The following is a 16,489-nucleotide window of genomic DNA, read 5'->3' as shown; positions in this document are numbered from 1 at the left end:
AAATTCTTGGTTGTACAGTGAGCATGTTTACAATTTATAGAGTCAAGAAGATGAAGCCATGTGGAGGTGAATAAGCCCTAAGTGCAATTAGTAGGTTAAAATAAAAGTTATAAAAAAAAATGCTTTTTTTTAAGAGATTCATGTGCATAACAAAATCACCAGTGGTGTGCAACTAGTCGGTCCATATTATTTATGGTGTCTTTCAATAGCAAAATCACCAATGGTGTATATTTCTACTTCTGTGGTGCGGTAATATCACAGCCCTTTCAACATCTTGGGTGCTCTTCTAGTACTCACCCTCGGAGAAGAGACTTTAGATTGGAGAGAGGAGAGAGAGAGAGAGAGAGAGAGAGATTGGGGGTTTATGTGTGCGTGTGTGAGAGCGAGCGAGCGAGAGAGAGAGAGAGAGGTGAGGGGGTTTTTGGTGTATGGGGGGGATTAATAAGGAGAAGAGAAGTTCTTCAACATCGCCTTGTTCCCATCTCAGAGCTGCTTACCACGATTGCTTCAACAGGTCCATTCCTCTCTCTCTCTCTCTCTCTCTCTCTCTCTCTCTCTCTATCTTAAAAACAATAATCATAAATACAGGTGGTACTCAGAGAAATTCTTGAAGGGTCAGTGGGACAAAGAGGAATGCGTCTCTGAGTGGCAGAAATACAGAAGTTGCCTCTCTGTATGTATTTCTCTCTTCTTTTATTTAAAATTTCCCCATTAATTGTAGTGTTTCTAAGTTCATAGATTCATATTTAATATTTTCTTTTCTTTTCTTTTTGAGTGATCCCATTTCATTTCACAGCAACATTTGGAAGATAAGCATCTGAGCCGATTCTTAGAAGCTGAAGCTGTCCATTATTCTCTAGATCAAGACGAGTCCAGCCGTCCATTTGGTGCCTCTGGTGTTTCCCAGTAATACATCTCCATATAAAGGTGATTATGATCAATTTTTAATGATTTTTTTTATTAAATTGTTGTTTTTGTTATGTTCTTAGCATCTTAAATTCGTATACCTTGGTTAGTTTTGAGCAATATCAAAGGGGCCGTCTTAGGATATTTAATGACCGGTCGGTTTACCATTACCCATTAATTTATTTTTATTTTTATGGTGACCCCACCATCTTTGAAAGTAGGACTAATACCTACGAATACACCCAACTACCACAAACTAGCACATCGGGTATAATTGCGGGGGAGGACTCGATGGTCCATTAGCCGATCATTTAGTAATAATTGTTAATGCTTTTTCAATGAATACCACAATGCCTTATCCCAAAGATTTGGGATTCGGCTAAACAAATCTTCCTCTACTCTACTCTGTCCCTAGCCAAGTCTTCTGTCAATGAGAGTGAGTTCATATCTACTTTCACCGTTTCCATCCAAGTTCTTTTGGGTTTTCCTCTTGCTCTTTCAAGACCTTCACCTTCAATATTTCTTCAAATTGGGGTCAATCAACTTCCTCTTAGTTTACCGCTTATTGGAGCTACTCCTACATTATCCTGAATGTATTCATTTCTAATTTTATCTTTTCTAGTGTATTGGGTCAAATACAATATCTTAGCTTACGTGGATAAGGCTCTCGATTTTCATGCCCCACTCCTCATTGTGGTGGGGTATTTATAGCCTATGAAACATCCTTGTTTACCTATGTTGAGGTGCCATGCCGCCTTCCCCTTCAGCTAGTTTCGAAGTGGGATGCGTCCTCTCATTGGATGTAGGGTGAGAAAAATATTGGCTCTTCCCCTTTTGCTTGGTAGATTGTAGCGTCCCAGATGGGTTTTGCCTTGTTGTTCCCAATTGCCCTGGCGATCTAGCAAAAGCTGTCAGGATGATGCCACGTCGCCGTCATGGTCGTTGTTATTCCCCCATCAGCTGTCTTTGTCCCTTTACATTTTACACCGCCCACACTAGTCTCTCCACTCATCCATCTAAACATCCTAACCTCTATAATTTCATTAGCATGATGCTTTTGAGCTGCCCAACTGCATGGGAAAATTATATCGATGGTTAATTTGATTTTAGTTGGATTAATTTTTAAATTTTGCACAATAAAGGTCAATGTGGTGTTATACTATTAAGAAGGGCAATAAAATGGTGTTATCAGTCTCATAACAAGCATTAGTTCCTTATGTTGTCAATTTCTTTTCTATGATGAAAATTATAGAAGTTGCAATCATTTATTTAAGAGAGCTGCAATTACACTGTTATAACTGGCATCGAGGATGTCGATAGGGTCTACTTTACACAGATGTGATTCATTGTGAGGACTATACTATGTTTTTCTCAAGGAAAGATTTTTTTTCCCATAACCGTGAACAACAATCCTTATCCCAAATATTTGGGGTCAGCTAACAATACCTGACTCCACTCTTTCCAAAGCCAAGTGTTCTGTTTTAGGACCTCAACTTGAAGTACTGTTTATGTGTACAATTACTAGAAGTATCAAGTTATTTTTGAGATTTTCTCTTGTGTAGGGGTTATGCTTGTACCATTTGAATGATATGATAATATATCTAATCCTTATCAGAAGTTGTGATTTATTTCCATGTTATATTTTCTCTAAATTATTCCATCTTTCCATGGTCACAGACAACATCTGCATGGTTAATTCATGCCGCAGATTGTTTGGAATGTTACAGTTAACAAGTTAGCTCTGCATGAATTTCATTTCACTAGAAAGAAGTATGTTTTCATCTTCTGGTGAAAACATCACAAATATAGAAATAGTTGTTTTTGTTTGACTTTTCATGTCTTATGACTTGCCTTTAAAAAATTGTGTGATATTATGGATGCTCATGTCCTCTGTGGTTTACTGGGGCTTATCGAAGGAGAGGAATGGGTGGCTCTTTGAAGGGAAGGAGTAGTCTTTGTAGGGGACCACTATTAGTATCTTGGGTTTTGTGTTCTATTGGTTTAGATTTTTTAAAGAGTTTAGAGGTGTCTGTTTTGAGGATTTTCTCTTTACACTGTGTTTGGATTGAGAGAAGTGGAGAGAAAAGAAGAGAAAAGATGTGAGTTTCTTTCCATTTCTTCTGCTTGGATTGTTAATTCAGGAGAGAAGAGAAAACAAGTGGAGAGAAAAAATGCTGAGTTTTGTTTCTATCCAAAAGTGGAGAGATTCGGAGAGAAGAGAAGAGAAAGAGTTTAAAATATTTTACAATTCCAACTTTGCCCCTGACCATCTCCAAAAATTCCGAAGAGAACTATTGTTGGCATGCCATTTTTTTACTAGTTACACCCCAAGTAAAACATAAATAAAATCTGATTTCAGAAATCCTAGAGACATCAAATAACCAAAGAGACAGAACTCAAGGGCTCTATTCTACTCAAATGCAGTAGATGTCCACAAGTTCCAAAGGTGAAGAGGTATGCAATAAGCTATAATTTTCAGTTTATCAAGTATGAGTTTGATGATCTATGTTTGAGATCTTGAATTTTTTCTATTCTAGAATTTCTTTACTTTCACAAATTCTTCTAGTTGAAAACAATTGTAGTTCAATCTGATTTCGATTTCATTCTCAAATATTAGATGAAACTTATTAAATTCCTTAGATCTGCACTGAGATCTCTCAACAAGATTTAAGTGAAAAAAAGTCAAAAACTAAAACCCTAAAGCACATAGAAACCATACCTAAGACATGGGTTCTCATAAAACCAACTGAAGAACAAAACCCAGAGTTTCTTTTCTCCACAAATGCTATCGAAAACCCAAAAGTTAGTAAGGATTTTCATGCTTACCAAGGGTCCTTGGGTTCACCTTGTGACATCAAAAAACAGGATCCGATGCTTTAGGGTTGTGGAGGACAAAATTATATGAACTTTGAATTTTTTTTTTTCTTCAAAAAAAGTTATTTTTCACTGTTGCATTTTAAAATTTAATTTTGGAGTTAGGTGGAACTTTGGTAGCTGTCCATTTTCAAAACCTTAGATCAAGCCCAAAAGATTTTTTATTTTTAGTTTTTTAGTGAAATTTAGAGGGCTGTGGTGTTGGATTGCTAATGTGGTCATCCCTTGGAGCAAAATGACCCTTACAATAATGGATTCTTCTTTTTACGGAACTTACCTTCCAATACTGGATTCCATTGTTGTAAGTTGGAACCTGAAGATTAACATGATCTTTGAATGTGATGAAAGACTTCCTTGTGTTCTCTCTTATTTCTGTATGACGAAGCGATAGCCTTATCGTCTACGTTAGTTTTAATGCATTTTTCATTGTTTTTGTTAATACACGTTTCATCTTCCAGTTGCTTCTATGACACAAAAGTAGACTCAATTTTTACTCCAAGTATTTCTCTTGTTGTCAATGTCGATGATGATGTTCTTGTTCTTAGTATTGACCTTATAATCATTATAATTACTAGTTGGTGTTAATAAAAAAATGCACTTCTGGACTAGAACTCTAGAATCTGTGTTGGACACCAACAAATGTGTGTCCTTGCCACTGTCATATTACTCATGAATACCCTGAACCTTACTAATTAAAAGCATAGCAAGGTAATCAATCGATCAAAATCAATGCCATCTTCATTTGTATCCTCATTATCTAATACTTAATCGGTAAAATGATCACCATCATCTTTTACAATGTCATCTTGCCTTACTACTGCATCAAGGTCATCTTTTGTTTTCTCCATTTAAATTACAAAGTTTATGATTTAGTCGCGATGTTCATGATTTAGTCATGAAGTTCGTGAAAGTCAAGACTTTTTGAAGAAGTCATGATTAAATCAGTTAAGGAAAATATCACGATTTAATCGCGACCTTTTCAATAAGTTGCAGATTTTGGTGATTATGATAATGCCGAACAACTTAGAAAGAGAGAGTGTGTGACAAAAATTGATGAATCAACGTAGGACTAATGAAAAATGTTGTAATGTTATACGGATGGAGCCTGAAGCATTTGAAACTTTATGCAATGTGTTTCGAACTTTTAGTCGACTCACTCACATTTGACGAGCGACACTTGAACAACAACTTTCCAAATTTCTTCATATATTTTCGCTTAATGTAAAGAATCACACCATTTCATTTTCCTTCCGTCATTCTGGTGAGACTATAAGTCTTCATATTCATCGTGTGTTGATAGCCATAATATCATGATGGGAACTCTATCTTAAACAACCTAATGATTCAAAAGTTTCTCCAGAAACATTCAACAATAGTAGTACCCATACTTCAAGGTAAACACAACCATAATGAACTTTATGATTCTTGACTTCCTTTTATATAAATTTCATTTAAATAGTTGATTTCATATTTTCTTTATAGATTTTGATATATTGCATTAATATCAAGATTGCATATGTGCACTAGATGGAACACATATTCGTGTGAAAGTTCCTTGTAGAGATGCACCAAGATATCATGAAAGGTAGGAATATCCGACACAAAATGTGTTGCCGACATGTTCTTTTGACTTGAAATTCACATGCGTCTTACCTGGATAAGAAGGGACTGCCTTAAATTTAAGGATAATTAAAATGCACTAACTAGAGTAGATAATTTAAAAATCCCTGATGGTAACCTTTTTAGCTATTAACATAGGTTTCATTTATCTAATTAGAAACACCCTTGTAGTTATGACTCTCAATCTTAATAGGTAAATCTTACCTTGTTGATGTTGGATATATAGGAGTGGACTTATCACTCCTTGCAGAGGTGTGCGTTACCACTTGAAAGAATATTATGTACATGCACTAAAAAATGCTCGGGAAATATTTAATCACTGACACACTTCCTTGTGCCACGCAATTGAGGGATGTTTTCGAGTATTAAAGAAAAGATTTCTTATTATAAGAAGTACAACAAAGCCCACCAACTCAGTTGACATGCAATAATAGATAATTTTAGCATATTGTATTTTCTATAATTTTTTAATAAGTGTTGATTCTGACGACAGTCTTATTGTCGAAGTAGAACAAAAGAAAATGAATGAGCTTGAGTCTTAAGAAGTAGTTCGTTTTTAAGACAACGATGATGAGGACTCTAGATATGGATCAATTTTAAGGGATAACATAATAGCTGTCGTATAGAATGACTATGTATTGAATCAAATGTGATTTTGAATTTCTTTTATTTCATAACATGCGAAGTTACAATTGAATGCTTGTATTGTTTGACTATGTTCACATGCAATTTTAAATTTTGGTTGTGAACTTATTTGATGTTGGATATATGCTTTGGATGCTTTATCATGTTTGCATAATAACTTATTATGTTACAAATTGTGGCTTATTTAATTACTACAATTATTTGTTTATGTATATATTAGAAATGAACAGGCCAAAGGTGAACAAAGCAGATAAGAGACATGGTTGGAAATGGACTGAGCAGATGGATGAGATTCTCATTGATGCATTTGTCAGCCAGAATAACATAGGGAATAGAGTCAATGGGACTTTCACAACCACAGCATATAATAATATTGTGAACGAGTTGATCGAAAGGCTTGGGCAGGAATTCAATAAACAACTTGTGAAGAATCGTATGAAAACAATTAAAAAAAATTTCAATGAATGTTATGATCTTTTCAAAGGTGAGATGAATGGTTTTGCATGGAATCGAGTGACAAAGATGTGGGATGCTGAGCCTGAAATTTGGAAGGAATTGATTAAGGTTAAATTTTACTACTAACTTAAACTATATCACTTTGATTTGTTTGTTAACATGAAATAATGTTTTTAATTTTTTTTTTCTTTATTGTTATAGGCAAAACCTGAAGTAAAGAAGTGGATGAATACACCTTTGCCTAACTATGAAAAGTTAGCAAAACTCTTTGAGAAGGATAAAGCAACAAGTGAGGGTGCAGAAATTGTGAGTAAAAAAGCAAAACGAGGGGAAAATGAGATGCAGATAGGTGAGAAGATGGAGGCAGGTGGGGATGGTAGAACAATTATTGAAGATGTTAATCATATGATGGCAAATGATGATGTTTTTTTAGAGATCTTTGAAGGTACACATGACATGCATGATCGAAGTCAACCAGCAACTCCTCGTGAAATAGCTTCTACAGCAGCTACCAAGTCTACAACCTCATCACATTCCAAAAAGAGAATTGCATCATCTTCAATAGATTACTCAGGATTAGAGGATTCAATAAGAGAAGTTGCATTGGCAATCAGCAAAGGAAATGAAATTCTTCAGAAAAGAAATGAGATTCTTGAAAGGAGTAGATCACGCGTTTACATGGAGGGAGATGTTTTTGATGAGTTAGTAAGATTAGGAATTGATTCAGAATTACTTTATCGTGCCTACTCTTTCCTCGTTGAGAAATCAGGAAGGATGAGGGCTTTCTTTGGTTGCCCGGCTGAGAGGCGTATGGGATACTTGATGATGATGCTCAATAGTGCTGGTGACTCTTGATTCATAGGCTTATGTCATTGATAATACATATGGGATGCTTTTTGTGATATAACTACTTTTTATCAGTTTTTTGTGATGTAACTTAGTTATAACTTTGAGGATGCTTTTTAGAACATATAGACTACTTTTTATATTAGTTTGAAATCAATATATATGTTACTTTTTCTTTATTGGAAGTCATTATATAGGTTTTAAAATTTTATTTGAATATATGTTTGTATGGTATTTGATTGGAAAATGATGATTTATCATATTTTTTTTATAAATAACTGTTGGTGTTTATATTCTGCACCATTGTATAGTTAAAACTTTTTTCTTTAAACTATGAAAAGGGTATAATAGTTATTTGATTACATGGGAGAAACTTAAAATTGTTATATTTTTTTCTCTTGTCAATCCAAATAGGGTGGAGAGAACTTTGCAATTCTCCTACATGTATGACTTTTTTAGTATAAGGAAAATCCTGGAGCAACTTTGTTTTTCACAGCATTGATGTGATAGTCATAGATGTGTTTTCTTGAGATACAAGTAAAAATCATCTACGGTTACGTGCGCACTTCCTCAGAAATGTGAGAATCGCTGTAAATCCTAATGTTGCCCCAGCATTACTCTTAGTATAATTTGAAAGCCTTAACTACAATTTTACCACAAAATTCAAATGTTTCATGCAAATACTGTTCGACAGTTTTCTTCTTCTGTTTACCTCTCTCTCACACACACACACGCACAGACACACACCCCAAAATTAAATAAATAATTAAAAACAAAATTTACAATAAACAGTGTGGTAAATCTAAAGTTCTTTTCCTTTCCTAACTACCCTTTGTACATTTTAATAACTTTGGACTCGTTTCCAACTAAAATTCACATAAATAAAACTAAATTCAATCAATGGTGGATACTCCCAAAGATAGAGTAACAAGAGCCAAGTTAGCTTTTTTACCAGTATAAATTTTCTTGAATTTGACGATAAAAATGTTAAAAATAAATATAATTTATATTTATTTTGGATTGATTCAAATAAAATTAATTTTTAAAAAGGATATTTAAAAGTTACTTTATGTTTGATGTGTTTTTATTTAAGTAAAAAAGTAAGTATTGTGATTTGGAGCAATCCTATTGGTTGATATCTTTTCATATGGATTGAAATTTGTAAAAAATATTTTTGACTCTCGTTTTTATCTAAATAATTTGTAAATCCCACATTGTTTTTTTTTTTTATTTTATTTTAAAATTTTTGGAGGGATTTTTAAAATCTATAAGTAAAAACTTCTACTCACTTCTTTTTTTCATTCCAAAGACTCATTTCTTGAGAGCTCTTAATGACTTTTAGCCATATGAAAAAATTAAAATAATTTTTTGATTTTATATAATATATATATATGTAAGGGTACCATTGGATCCGAATAGATGTTTAGTGGTTCCAAATGGTACCATTGGATTTCAGTGTAAGGGTGACTCCCAAAAGACACATTCCAATGGGTTTTGTACCTATTGAGTTTTTTTGTCCATTTTCGAATGGATGAGATCATTGAAATTGTTCTCTATATATAAAGATCAATTTTATGAAGAAGTTTAATCTATCTCTTTCTAACTTTCTTCTTAATTAAACTCTTTTCTCTTTTTCCACAAAAAAAATGCATTTGTGTATCCAAGATTCTGTGTGACACATTTTCTAAAAAATAGTGTAAAATTTGAGGAAATATACAATTTTGACAAAACTAAACTCTATTGTAACTTGAAGATAAATTCGACAATAACCCATCTCTACATCTTTGATTTCAATTGGAGTGTGGGTGTCTGTTGTCTATAAGACAAACGTAAATTACTACGTGCCTCAAAACAATCTTTTTTCTCACTTTTCATCTACTTTTTTTTTTAAAACAAAGAATACATCAAAATCTATAGACTTGGTGAAAATAAAAAGTTTGAAAATAACTTCCATACCTTTGTAATGCACCAAAAATTACTTAATTTGGAGTTTGGAGGATAAAGTTATGGTCCCTAGAAGTTGATTAAGATTTTCTGGTCATTTTTGGTGCATTATTAACATTAAGGGTATTATAATCATTTTATTAGAATCCAGTCATAAAAAATTGTCAAATGAACATCAATTTTTGACTTATGTACTTTTGTAATGAACAAATTTTTGCTGGATATAATTTTTCAGGCTCTAGGCTTCTGCTTCTTACAAAGAACAACTTATGAAATTGGAGCTGACTTCTATAAAGAAGAGACCCTTACATGGTTTTTAAACTCGGTATCGCGTCTCGTCTCGTTCAGCTCCGATATCAAGTCATCTCGGATGAGTTTTTCGATACGTTTGAGACGTCTCATGAGATAACTCGAAAAATTGTACATGAGATGTAAAACTCGGTCAAAAAAATCACTTTGTGAGTTGGTCTCGTTCAACTCTAATACCGAGTTAACTTGAGCGATACGTCTCGGTCTCGAACGAGTTTAAAAACCATGGACCCTTACTCTCCAATTAAGATGTGACTCTTTAAAGGGCAATTATCTGTCATATTTGAAGACATGTCAATAATTTGGTACATTACATTCCAAATTTCAAATTTAAATTCGAATTTCAAAATCATTTCTCACTTTTGCTTTTTGTGATATCAACCACGGGTCCCCTTTTCAAGACTAAAACCAACAATTGTTAGTGTTTTTGGACTTTCTTAAACATCTAAAAGGAAAAAATCCAAAATAAAGTAAAATTGAAATATTAATATATATTTTTTATGTTTTCAATATAATATTGATTAAATTATAAAATTATAATATTGTTCAACTTTAAATTTTGATAAATATATTCATTTGGACTTGATCATCAAATAAAAGATTCATGAATTTATCATCTTATTACAATTCAGTGATTTTTGTCATTTATAATTTAATATATTGTAAAGGTACCTCTGTAATTTCAAGAAAATAATTTTCCATGAAACCCATATCTCATCATAATTTTGAAGATTAAAAAGATATATTTGTAATTCAATAAATTAACTGACGTAGGTACAAGAGTCACGAATTTTCTATTTTACGACGTTTTGATAAAAAGATTTTAATAATTAGTAGTTTAATTGTGTTGTGAGAGTATTATTTTTTTTTAAAATTTTTCTACCTAACTATTGTCAGGTTCTACTATTGGCAGACCAAGTTTTACTTTTTACACTATCAAAATTTTAAATTATTTATCACACCCCAATTAAATATTAAAAATCTACTCTTCAAACATTACAAAGTTTGGCTCAAACTATTATCTCAACATTATAACTCTTGTTGAAACAATTTCAATATTATATTTAGGCTCATATAAAATTTTAAATCCAAAGAAATCTATATCTAATAACTGAAAAAATTTCTATTGGCACCCCAACTTTTACTTATTACACATCATTTACTTATTTTATTTATGTGCTGTGGTAATATGACGCCCCCATCATATAACCGTAGATCATTGCCTTGGGATACAAAAAAAAAGATTTTGATTATGCGTATTCCAAGGCAAATGAACTACGATTCTGTGATGGGAGTGTATGTTAGAGGGAGCGTCAGAAAATCATTATTCTTTCTTTATTTTTAGTTGAGGTGTAAGAAGTAAACGTTGGGGGTGCCAATAACATTTCTCTCTTTTGACCATAGAAGTCAGGTCAGAGATGATTGGTTTTGAAAAATAAAATTCAAAATTTTGACTGAAGATGGAAGATGAGGGCATTTAAGTCATTTTGAATAATTTAGTAGAGTAAATCACGCTAAACGTGGTGAGGTAAGTCTAAATAATGAAAGATTAGAGAGGAAGGAAAGCATCTTAAAGAGAAATAAGACAACTAAGCCTTGCAAGGCTTTCCCAACTAACCTTTCAAACGAAAGACAAAATATTTATTTATTTATTTATTTTGTTACGCTTTTTTTTTTTTGTTTTTTTTAAATGTAAAATAATATTTGCAGAGAAATGGTCACGGTTTTAGAGAGAGAGTAGAGAGAGAAAGTAATTTTTAAGTAAAACTCGACCAAAAAACTTGAAATCATTTTTGTAAGATTTCGAGCTAGGGTTGCTCTTTCTGTCTCTCAAATCTTCGACAATTTTTTTGAGCACAGAAGACGAAGACGACGAAATCGAACCTGTAATTTAGGGTTTCTGTTATTCTTTACTGCACAGACGCGAAGAAATCGACTACTGGTAAGAAAATCCAAGCTGTTTTTCTTTTTTGGATTATTTATTTATTATTATTAATTTTTTTTTTTGTGATTAAGGTTTTTGTACTCGTTAATGAATTTTTTGTATAAGGATTCTCTTTAACTTGCATGGAATCAACACAAAATCATTTTTTTTTGTTCAATTTCACATACAAAAACACAGAAGAAAACTGAGGAATTATTTGTTTTGTGATCAAGGTTTTTGAACTCTTTAATGAACTTTTGATATAGGGATTCTCTTTAATTTGCATGGAATCAACAAAAAATCATTTATTTTTGTTCAATTTCACATACAAAAACACAGAAGAAAGCTGAGTTAAGTTAAGCTGGAGCTTTTATTTTATTTTATGAATATGATCTTTGTTAATTAGTTCAAATTTTTTAATTTTTCTGAAGAGATGATGTTGGCGAAAGTTGAATCTGGGAAGAAAAATGTTGGGGATGGGCGATTATTGCAAGAGATCGAGGCGTTGGGACAAGCACTTTATTTGAATAAAAACAATCCAAAAACTTTAGTTTCTGGGTCTAGTTTTCGATCCAAATCTGCTGGAAAAGCTCGTTTACCTGAACCGAAATTGAAACCTAGATTGGTTAAGGAAGAATCATCTCATAAGGATAAGAAATCGTCAATATGGAATTGGAAGCCCTTGAAAGCTTTTTCCCATATTCGAAATCGTCGGTTCAATTGTTGTTTCTCTCTTCAAGTACATTCTATAGAAGGGTTGTCATCGAGTTTTAATGATGTTAGTCTCTGTGTCCATTGGAAGAAGGATAATAGTGGGTTGCAGACTCGCCCAGGTAGGGTTTTTGAGGGAATCGCAGAATTCAATGAAACATTAACTCACAGGTGTTCCATCTACGGTAGTGGAAACGGGCCCCACCATTCAGCGAAATATGAGGCAAAATACGTCTTGTTGTATGTGTCAGTAGTTGGTGCTCCTGATCTTGATCTCGGGAAGCATCGGATTGATCTCACAAGGTTGCTTCCACTTACTTTGGAGGAATTGGAGGAGGAGAAGAGCTCTGGTAAGTGGACGACAAGCTTTAAGCTTTCAGGCAGAGCCAAAGGTGCTAATCTGAATGTTAGTTTTGGGTTTTTGGTTATAAAGGACAATCTGGCTGAATCTCGTGGTATCAAGAATGCTCCCGAACTTCCAAACTTGAAGCAGAATAGATTAAGTACGACAAATATTGGGATGGGTTTTGATCAATTTGATGGTTGGAGTGATCTTCGACGTGCTGGAAGCCTTCCAAGTGTCCCTAATCAGCAATCTCATCGGCCATCTCAATCTGTAGAAGATGTTAAGATACTTCATGAAGTTTTGCCAAGTTCAGGGTTGGAGCTTTCTAGTTCTGTGTCGTTGCTGTATCAGAAACTTGATGAAGGAAAAGTGGGTGCTTTTGCTTGTTCTAAGCCTGAGTTTGAGGTATTCTCGCTACATGTTGAAGATCTCGAAGAAAAGCCATGCTCTTCATGTGAATCTGGGAAAGAAAATAATGAAAATGAGAGTGAAGATACTGAGTTCACTGTAATTGAACAAGGGATAGAAATCTCAATGAAGGGAGAGGCGAAATTGGAAGAAAATACTTTGAAGACTGTCGGTACCCGAGTAGAAACTACAGAACTTGGGGAAACCCTCGAACAGGATAAGAAGCCTGACCCCCAAGATGAGACCTTTAGTGTAGGTCACAATTCCAAAGAGAGTAACATATTCACCGAAGAATCTCACATGGAGGAATTAGAATCAGCTTTTCAAAGCCTGTCAATTTTGGAGTCAGCAGAGCTGAATTCTTCTCAAGTTACGAATGAGTTTCTCGAGCAAGAAAAATACATTGAAGTTAAATCAAATTATAAAGCAAGTAAGGTGGGAAAATCCCTTAGCTTGGATGATGCTACTGAATCTGTTGCAAATGAGTTCTTCAGTATGCTTGGTATAGAACACAGTCCGTTTGTCTTGAGTTCAGATAGTGATCCCGAATCTCCAAGAGAGCGCTTGTTAAGACAGTTTGAAAAGGAGGCCTTAGCGGGCGGCAATTGCATATTTGATTTCGATATTGGAAAGTTGGACGAGGCAGAAATCAGTTACAATTCTCCAAATGGGTCTCACTGGGAAGACTTTTCGGAGGATTTTGAACTGTCATCGATTGTCCAAGCTGCGGAGGTAGAGCACCAAAGAGCAACACAGGAGTTGAAGAATAGAACTAGAGCGATAATGTTGGAAGATTTGGAGACAGAGGCTTTAATGCGGGAATGGGGCTTGAATGAGAAGGCCTTTCAGAGATCTCCATCTAATAGTGCTGGTGGGTTTGGAAGTCCAATTGATCTCCCCCCCGAAGAGCCACTTGGATTACCTTCTCTGGGTGAAGGTTTGGGTCCCTTTTTTCAGACAAAAGATGGAGGATTCTTGCGGTCGATGAATCCCTCACTTTTCGGGAACACCAAGAATGGTGGGCACTTGATTATGCAGGTTTCGAGTCCTGTTGTGGTTCCTGCAGAAATGGGTTCTGGTATAATGGATATATTACAGGGTTTGGCCTCAGTTGGAATTGAAAAGCTTTCTATGCAGGCTAAAAAGTTAATGCCCTTGGAAGATATTACCGGGAAGACGATGCAGCAAGTAGCATGGGAAGCTGTACCCAGTCTGGATGCACCTCACAGGTCTGCAAGTTCACTTATTGGCATTCTTTTTCATGAATTTTGAAGTAGCACATAAAATGGGTCGGATTTTATCTGAAATTCGAGTGATCCAAATTTAGTGGGTTTGAACCCTTGGAGTAGACCTGAATAAAAAATGTGTCGAATATTGGTTGATCTCCCTTGATCTGAGTCGGATACGGATCCATCCCTATATTCGCCTAGATCCGAATGATATATTGCTTTGAAAATGATATTTTTATGTTTTTTTTTTTTCAAAATATATATTTTTCTACTGCTTTAATACTTATAAAACAAAAGAATTATAATAGTAAAATAGTATAGAGATAGCAATTAGAAAAGAAATATAGCAAAATAAATGTTGAACAGTCCGAAATTATCCGAACTGAATTAAGTAATTTGGTTGGGTTGGATCCGGTTTTAGTGAAAGCAAAATTGTTCTGATACGGTTTTAGCTAATAGGATCCGAGTCGGATTCGGATATGGGTCCAAATATACTCATCCGGCCCAAACCTGACCCATTTAAGCCCTATTTTGAAGTACTCGTGGCTTTTCTTCCTCTAGTTTGCTGTTTTTTTACATGATAGCATTTTTGTTTTGTTATCTTTTCTTGTCACAGGCAGGTTTTGCAGCTTGAATCGGAGGTTGGACAAGAGGTATCTGGTCAGAGAAAGAAAGGTAAAGGAGGTTCATCCGGGCACCGGTCTATTAACTTGAATTCAAGCTCGTTAAGCGGAGAGACAGACTCAGAGTATGTATCTCTGGAAGACCTCGCTCCATTAGCAATGGATAAGATTGAAGCCCTCTCAATAGAAGGGTTGAGAATACAATCCGGCATGTCTGATGAGGATGCACCATCAAACATCAGTCCTCAAGCGATTGGTGAAATCTCGGCCCTTGAAGGAAGGCGGGCCCACATCAGTGGTTCTCTCGGTTTGGAGGGATCTGGAGGATTGCAGCTGTTGGACATCAAAGACGGTGGAGATGACGTTGATGGATTAATGGGTCTGTCGATAACTCTTGATGAGTGGATGCGGTTAGATGCTGGAATAGTTGATGAAGAAGATCAAATCAGTGAGCGAACTTCAAAGATCCTTGCAGCCCATCATGCTACTTGCACAGACTTGTTTAGTGGAGGGCGGAAGGGTGACAAAAGAAGGGGCAAAGGTTCCGGTAGAAGGTGTGGTTTGTTGGGGAACAACTTCACAGTTGCATTAATGGTGCAGCTTCGAGATCCTCTACGTAACTATGAGCCGGTTGGCGCTCCAATGCTTTCTCTAATCCAAGTGGAGAGGGTTTTTGTCCCTCCCAAACCCAAAATATACAGTACGGTTTCAGAAACTAGGAACAATTGCGATGAAGATGACGAGCCTAAAGTGGTTGCAAAGGAGGAGTTGAAGGATGAGATGAAAGAAGAGAAAAAAGAGGAAGAGCAAGAGCAAGGAATTCCCCAATTCAAGATCACCGAAGTACATGTTGCGGGTCTGAAAACTGAGCCTGGAAAGAAGAAGCTATGGGGTACCATGCCACAACAGCAGTCTGGGTCTCGTTGGTTGCTCGCTAACGGTATGGGAAAGAACAACAAGCATTCTTTGATGAAATCAAAAGTTGTTGCAAAACCATCTTCCCAAGTAACAACAACAGTACAGCCCGGTGATACCTTGTGGAGCATCTCGTCTCGTGTTCATGGCACCGGAGCAAAATGGAAAGAATTGGCAGCGTTAAACCCACACATACGGAACCCCAATGTCATATTTCCAAATGAAAAAATTAGGTTGCACTGAGTTGGGCATTTATGTGAAAGCCATTTGAATATGAATATGTGCAATGTTCCCAACTCCTTTCGATGTGGGGGTTTCAGTGTTGTGGTACGAGCAACTCAAACATTGGAACATCAAATAGTCTACTTCGGAATGGGGATTATAAATTCTAATGCATTAGTCGATTACCAGGATTGGACGACAACGATGGGATAAGCCTCCTGGAACGACCATTGTATTTTCTTAAAATGTAAAGGTAAATGGTTTCTTGTTTGCCTTTTTTATTTTATTTTATTTTTGTAAATCGAAACATGCAATGGAAGCATACATGCAGGTAGCCACAGCTTTGATGTTTTAGCTTGTAAATTTGTGTCCTTGTGAATGAAGTCTAGTTTGTTTTGTATCAGATAGCTTCTTTGTGCAGGGAAAATTTGAGTTGGTTCATGTCTGTTGCAACTTGCTATACTTTGAAAATTTTTAATGTGTTTTGGTCTTCCATTTAATTTTCTTAAAG

At 35.0% G+C, this 16,489-nt stretch overlaps 2 protein-coding genes across 5 annotated transcripts; both read left to right on the top strand.

Annotated features, from left to right (window-relative positions):
* The first annotated feature begins 280 nt into the window (after positions 1 to 280).
* Positions 281 to 7,526, top strand: LOC147388463 (uncharacterized). 4 transcript variants are annotated; one of them, XM_086418079.1, is made up of 6 exons: positions 281 to 514; positions 600 to 673; positions 797 to 927; positions 3,266 to 3,360; positions 6,266 to 6,609; positions 6,703 to 7,526. In XM_086418079.1, the coding sequence occupies exons 5-6, from the start codon at positions 6,268 to 6,270 to the stop codon at positions 7,354 to 7,356; spliced, it is 996 nt and encodes a 331-aa protein (XP_086274205.1). In that variant the 5' UTR covers positions 281 to 514; positions 600 to 673; positions 797 to 927; positions 3,266 to 3,360; positions 6,266 to 6,267; the 3' UTR covers positions 7,357 to 7,526. The 4 variants fall into 4 exon arrangements, with proteins under 4 accessions (XP_086274205.1, XP_086274204.1, XP_086274203.1 ...); XM_086418078.1 differs by having other exon boundaries at positions 776 to 927; XM_086418077.1 differs by having other exon boundaries at positions 459 to 514; positions 589 to 673; positions 776 to 927.
* A 3,750-nt stretch (positions 7,527 to 11,276) lies between these two features.
* On the top strand, positions 11,277 to 16,423 carry LOC147388462 (protein PLASTID MOVEMENT IMPAIRED 1-RELATED 1-like). Its single transcript, XM_086418102.1, has 3 exons — positions 11,277 to 11,542; positions 11,956 to 14,218; positions 14,835 to 16,423. Exons 2-3 carry the CDS (start codon positions 11,958 to 11,960, stop codon positions 15,997 to 15,999), a joined length of 3,426 nt encoding a protein of 1,141 aa, XP_086274228.1. The 5' UTR covers positions 11,277 to 11,542; positions 11,956 to 11,957; the 3' UTR covers positions 16,000 to 16,423.
* Positions 16,424 to 16,489: the final 66 nt, after the last annotated feature.

This window comes from Akebia trifoliata, chromosome 12 (assembly GCF_017979445.1).
Source record: "Akebia trifoliata isolate Shusen 1 chromosome 12, ASM1797944v1, whole genome shotgun sequence".
Lineage (NCBI taxonomy): Eukaryota > Viridiplantae > Streptophyta > Magnoliopsida > Ranunculales > Lardizabalaceae > Akebia > Akebia trifoliata.
This window is presented reverse-complemented; position numbering and strand designations above follow the sequence as displayed.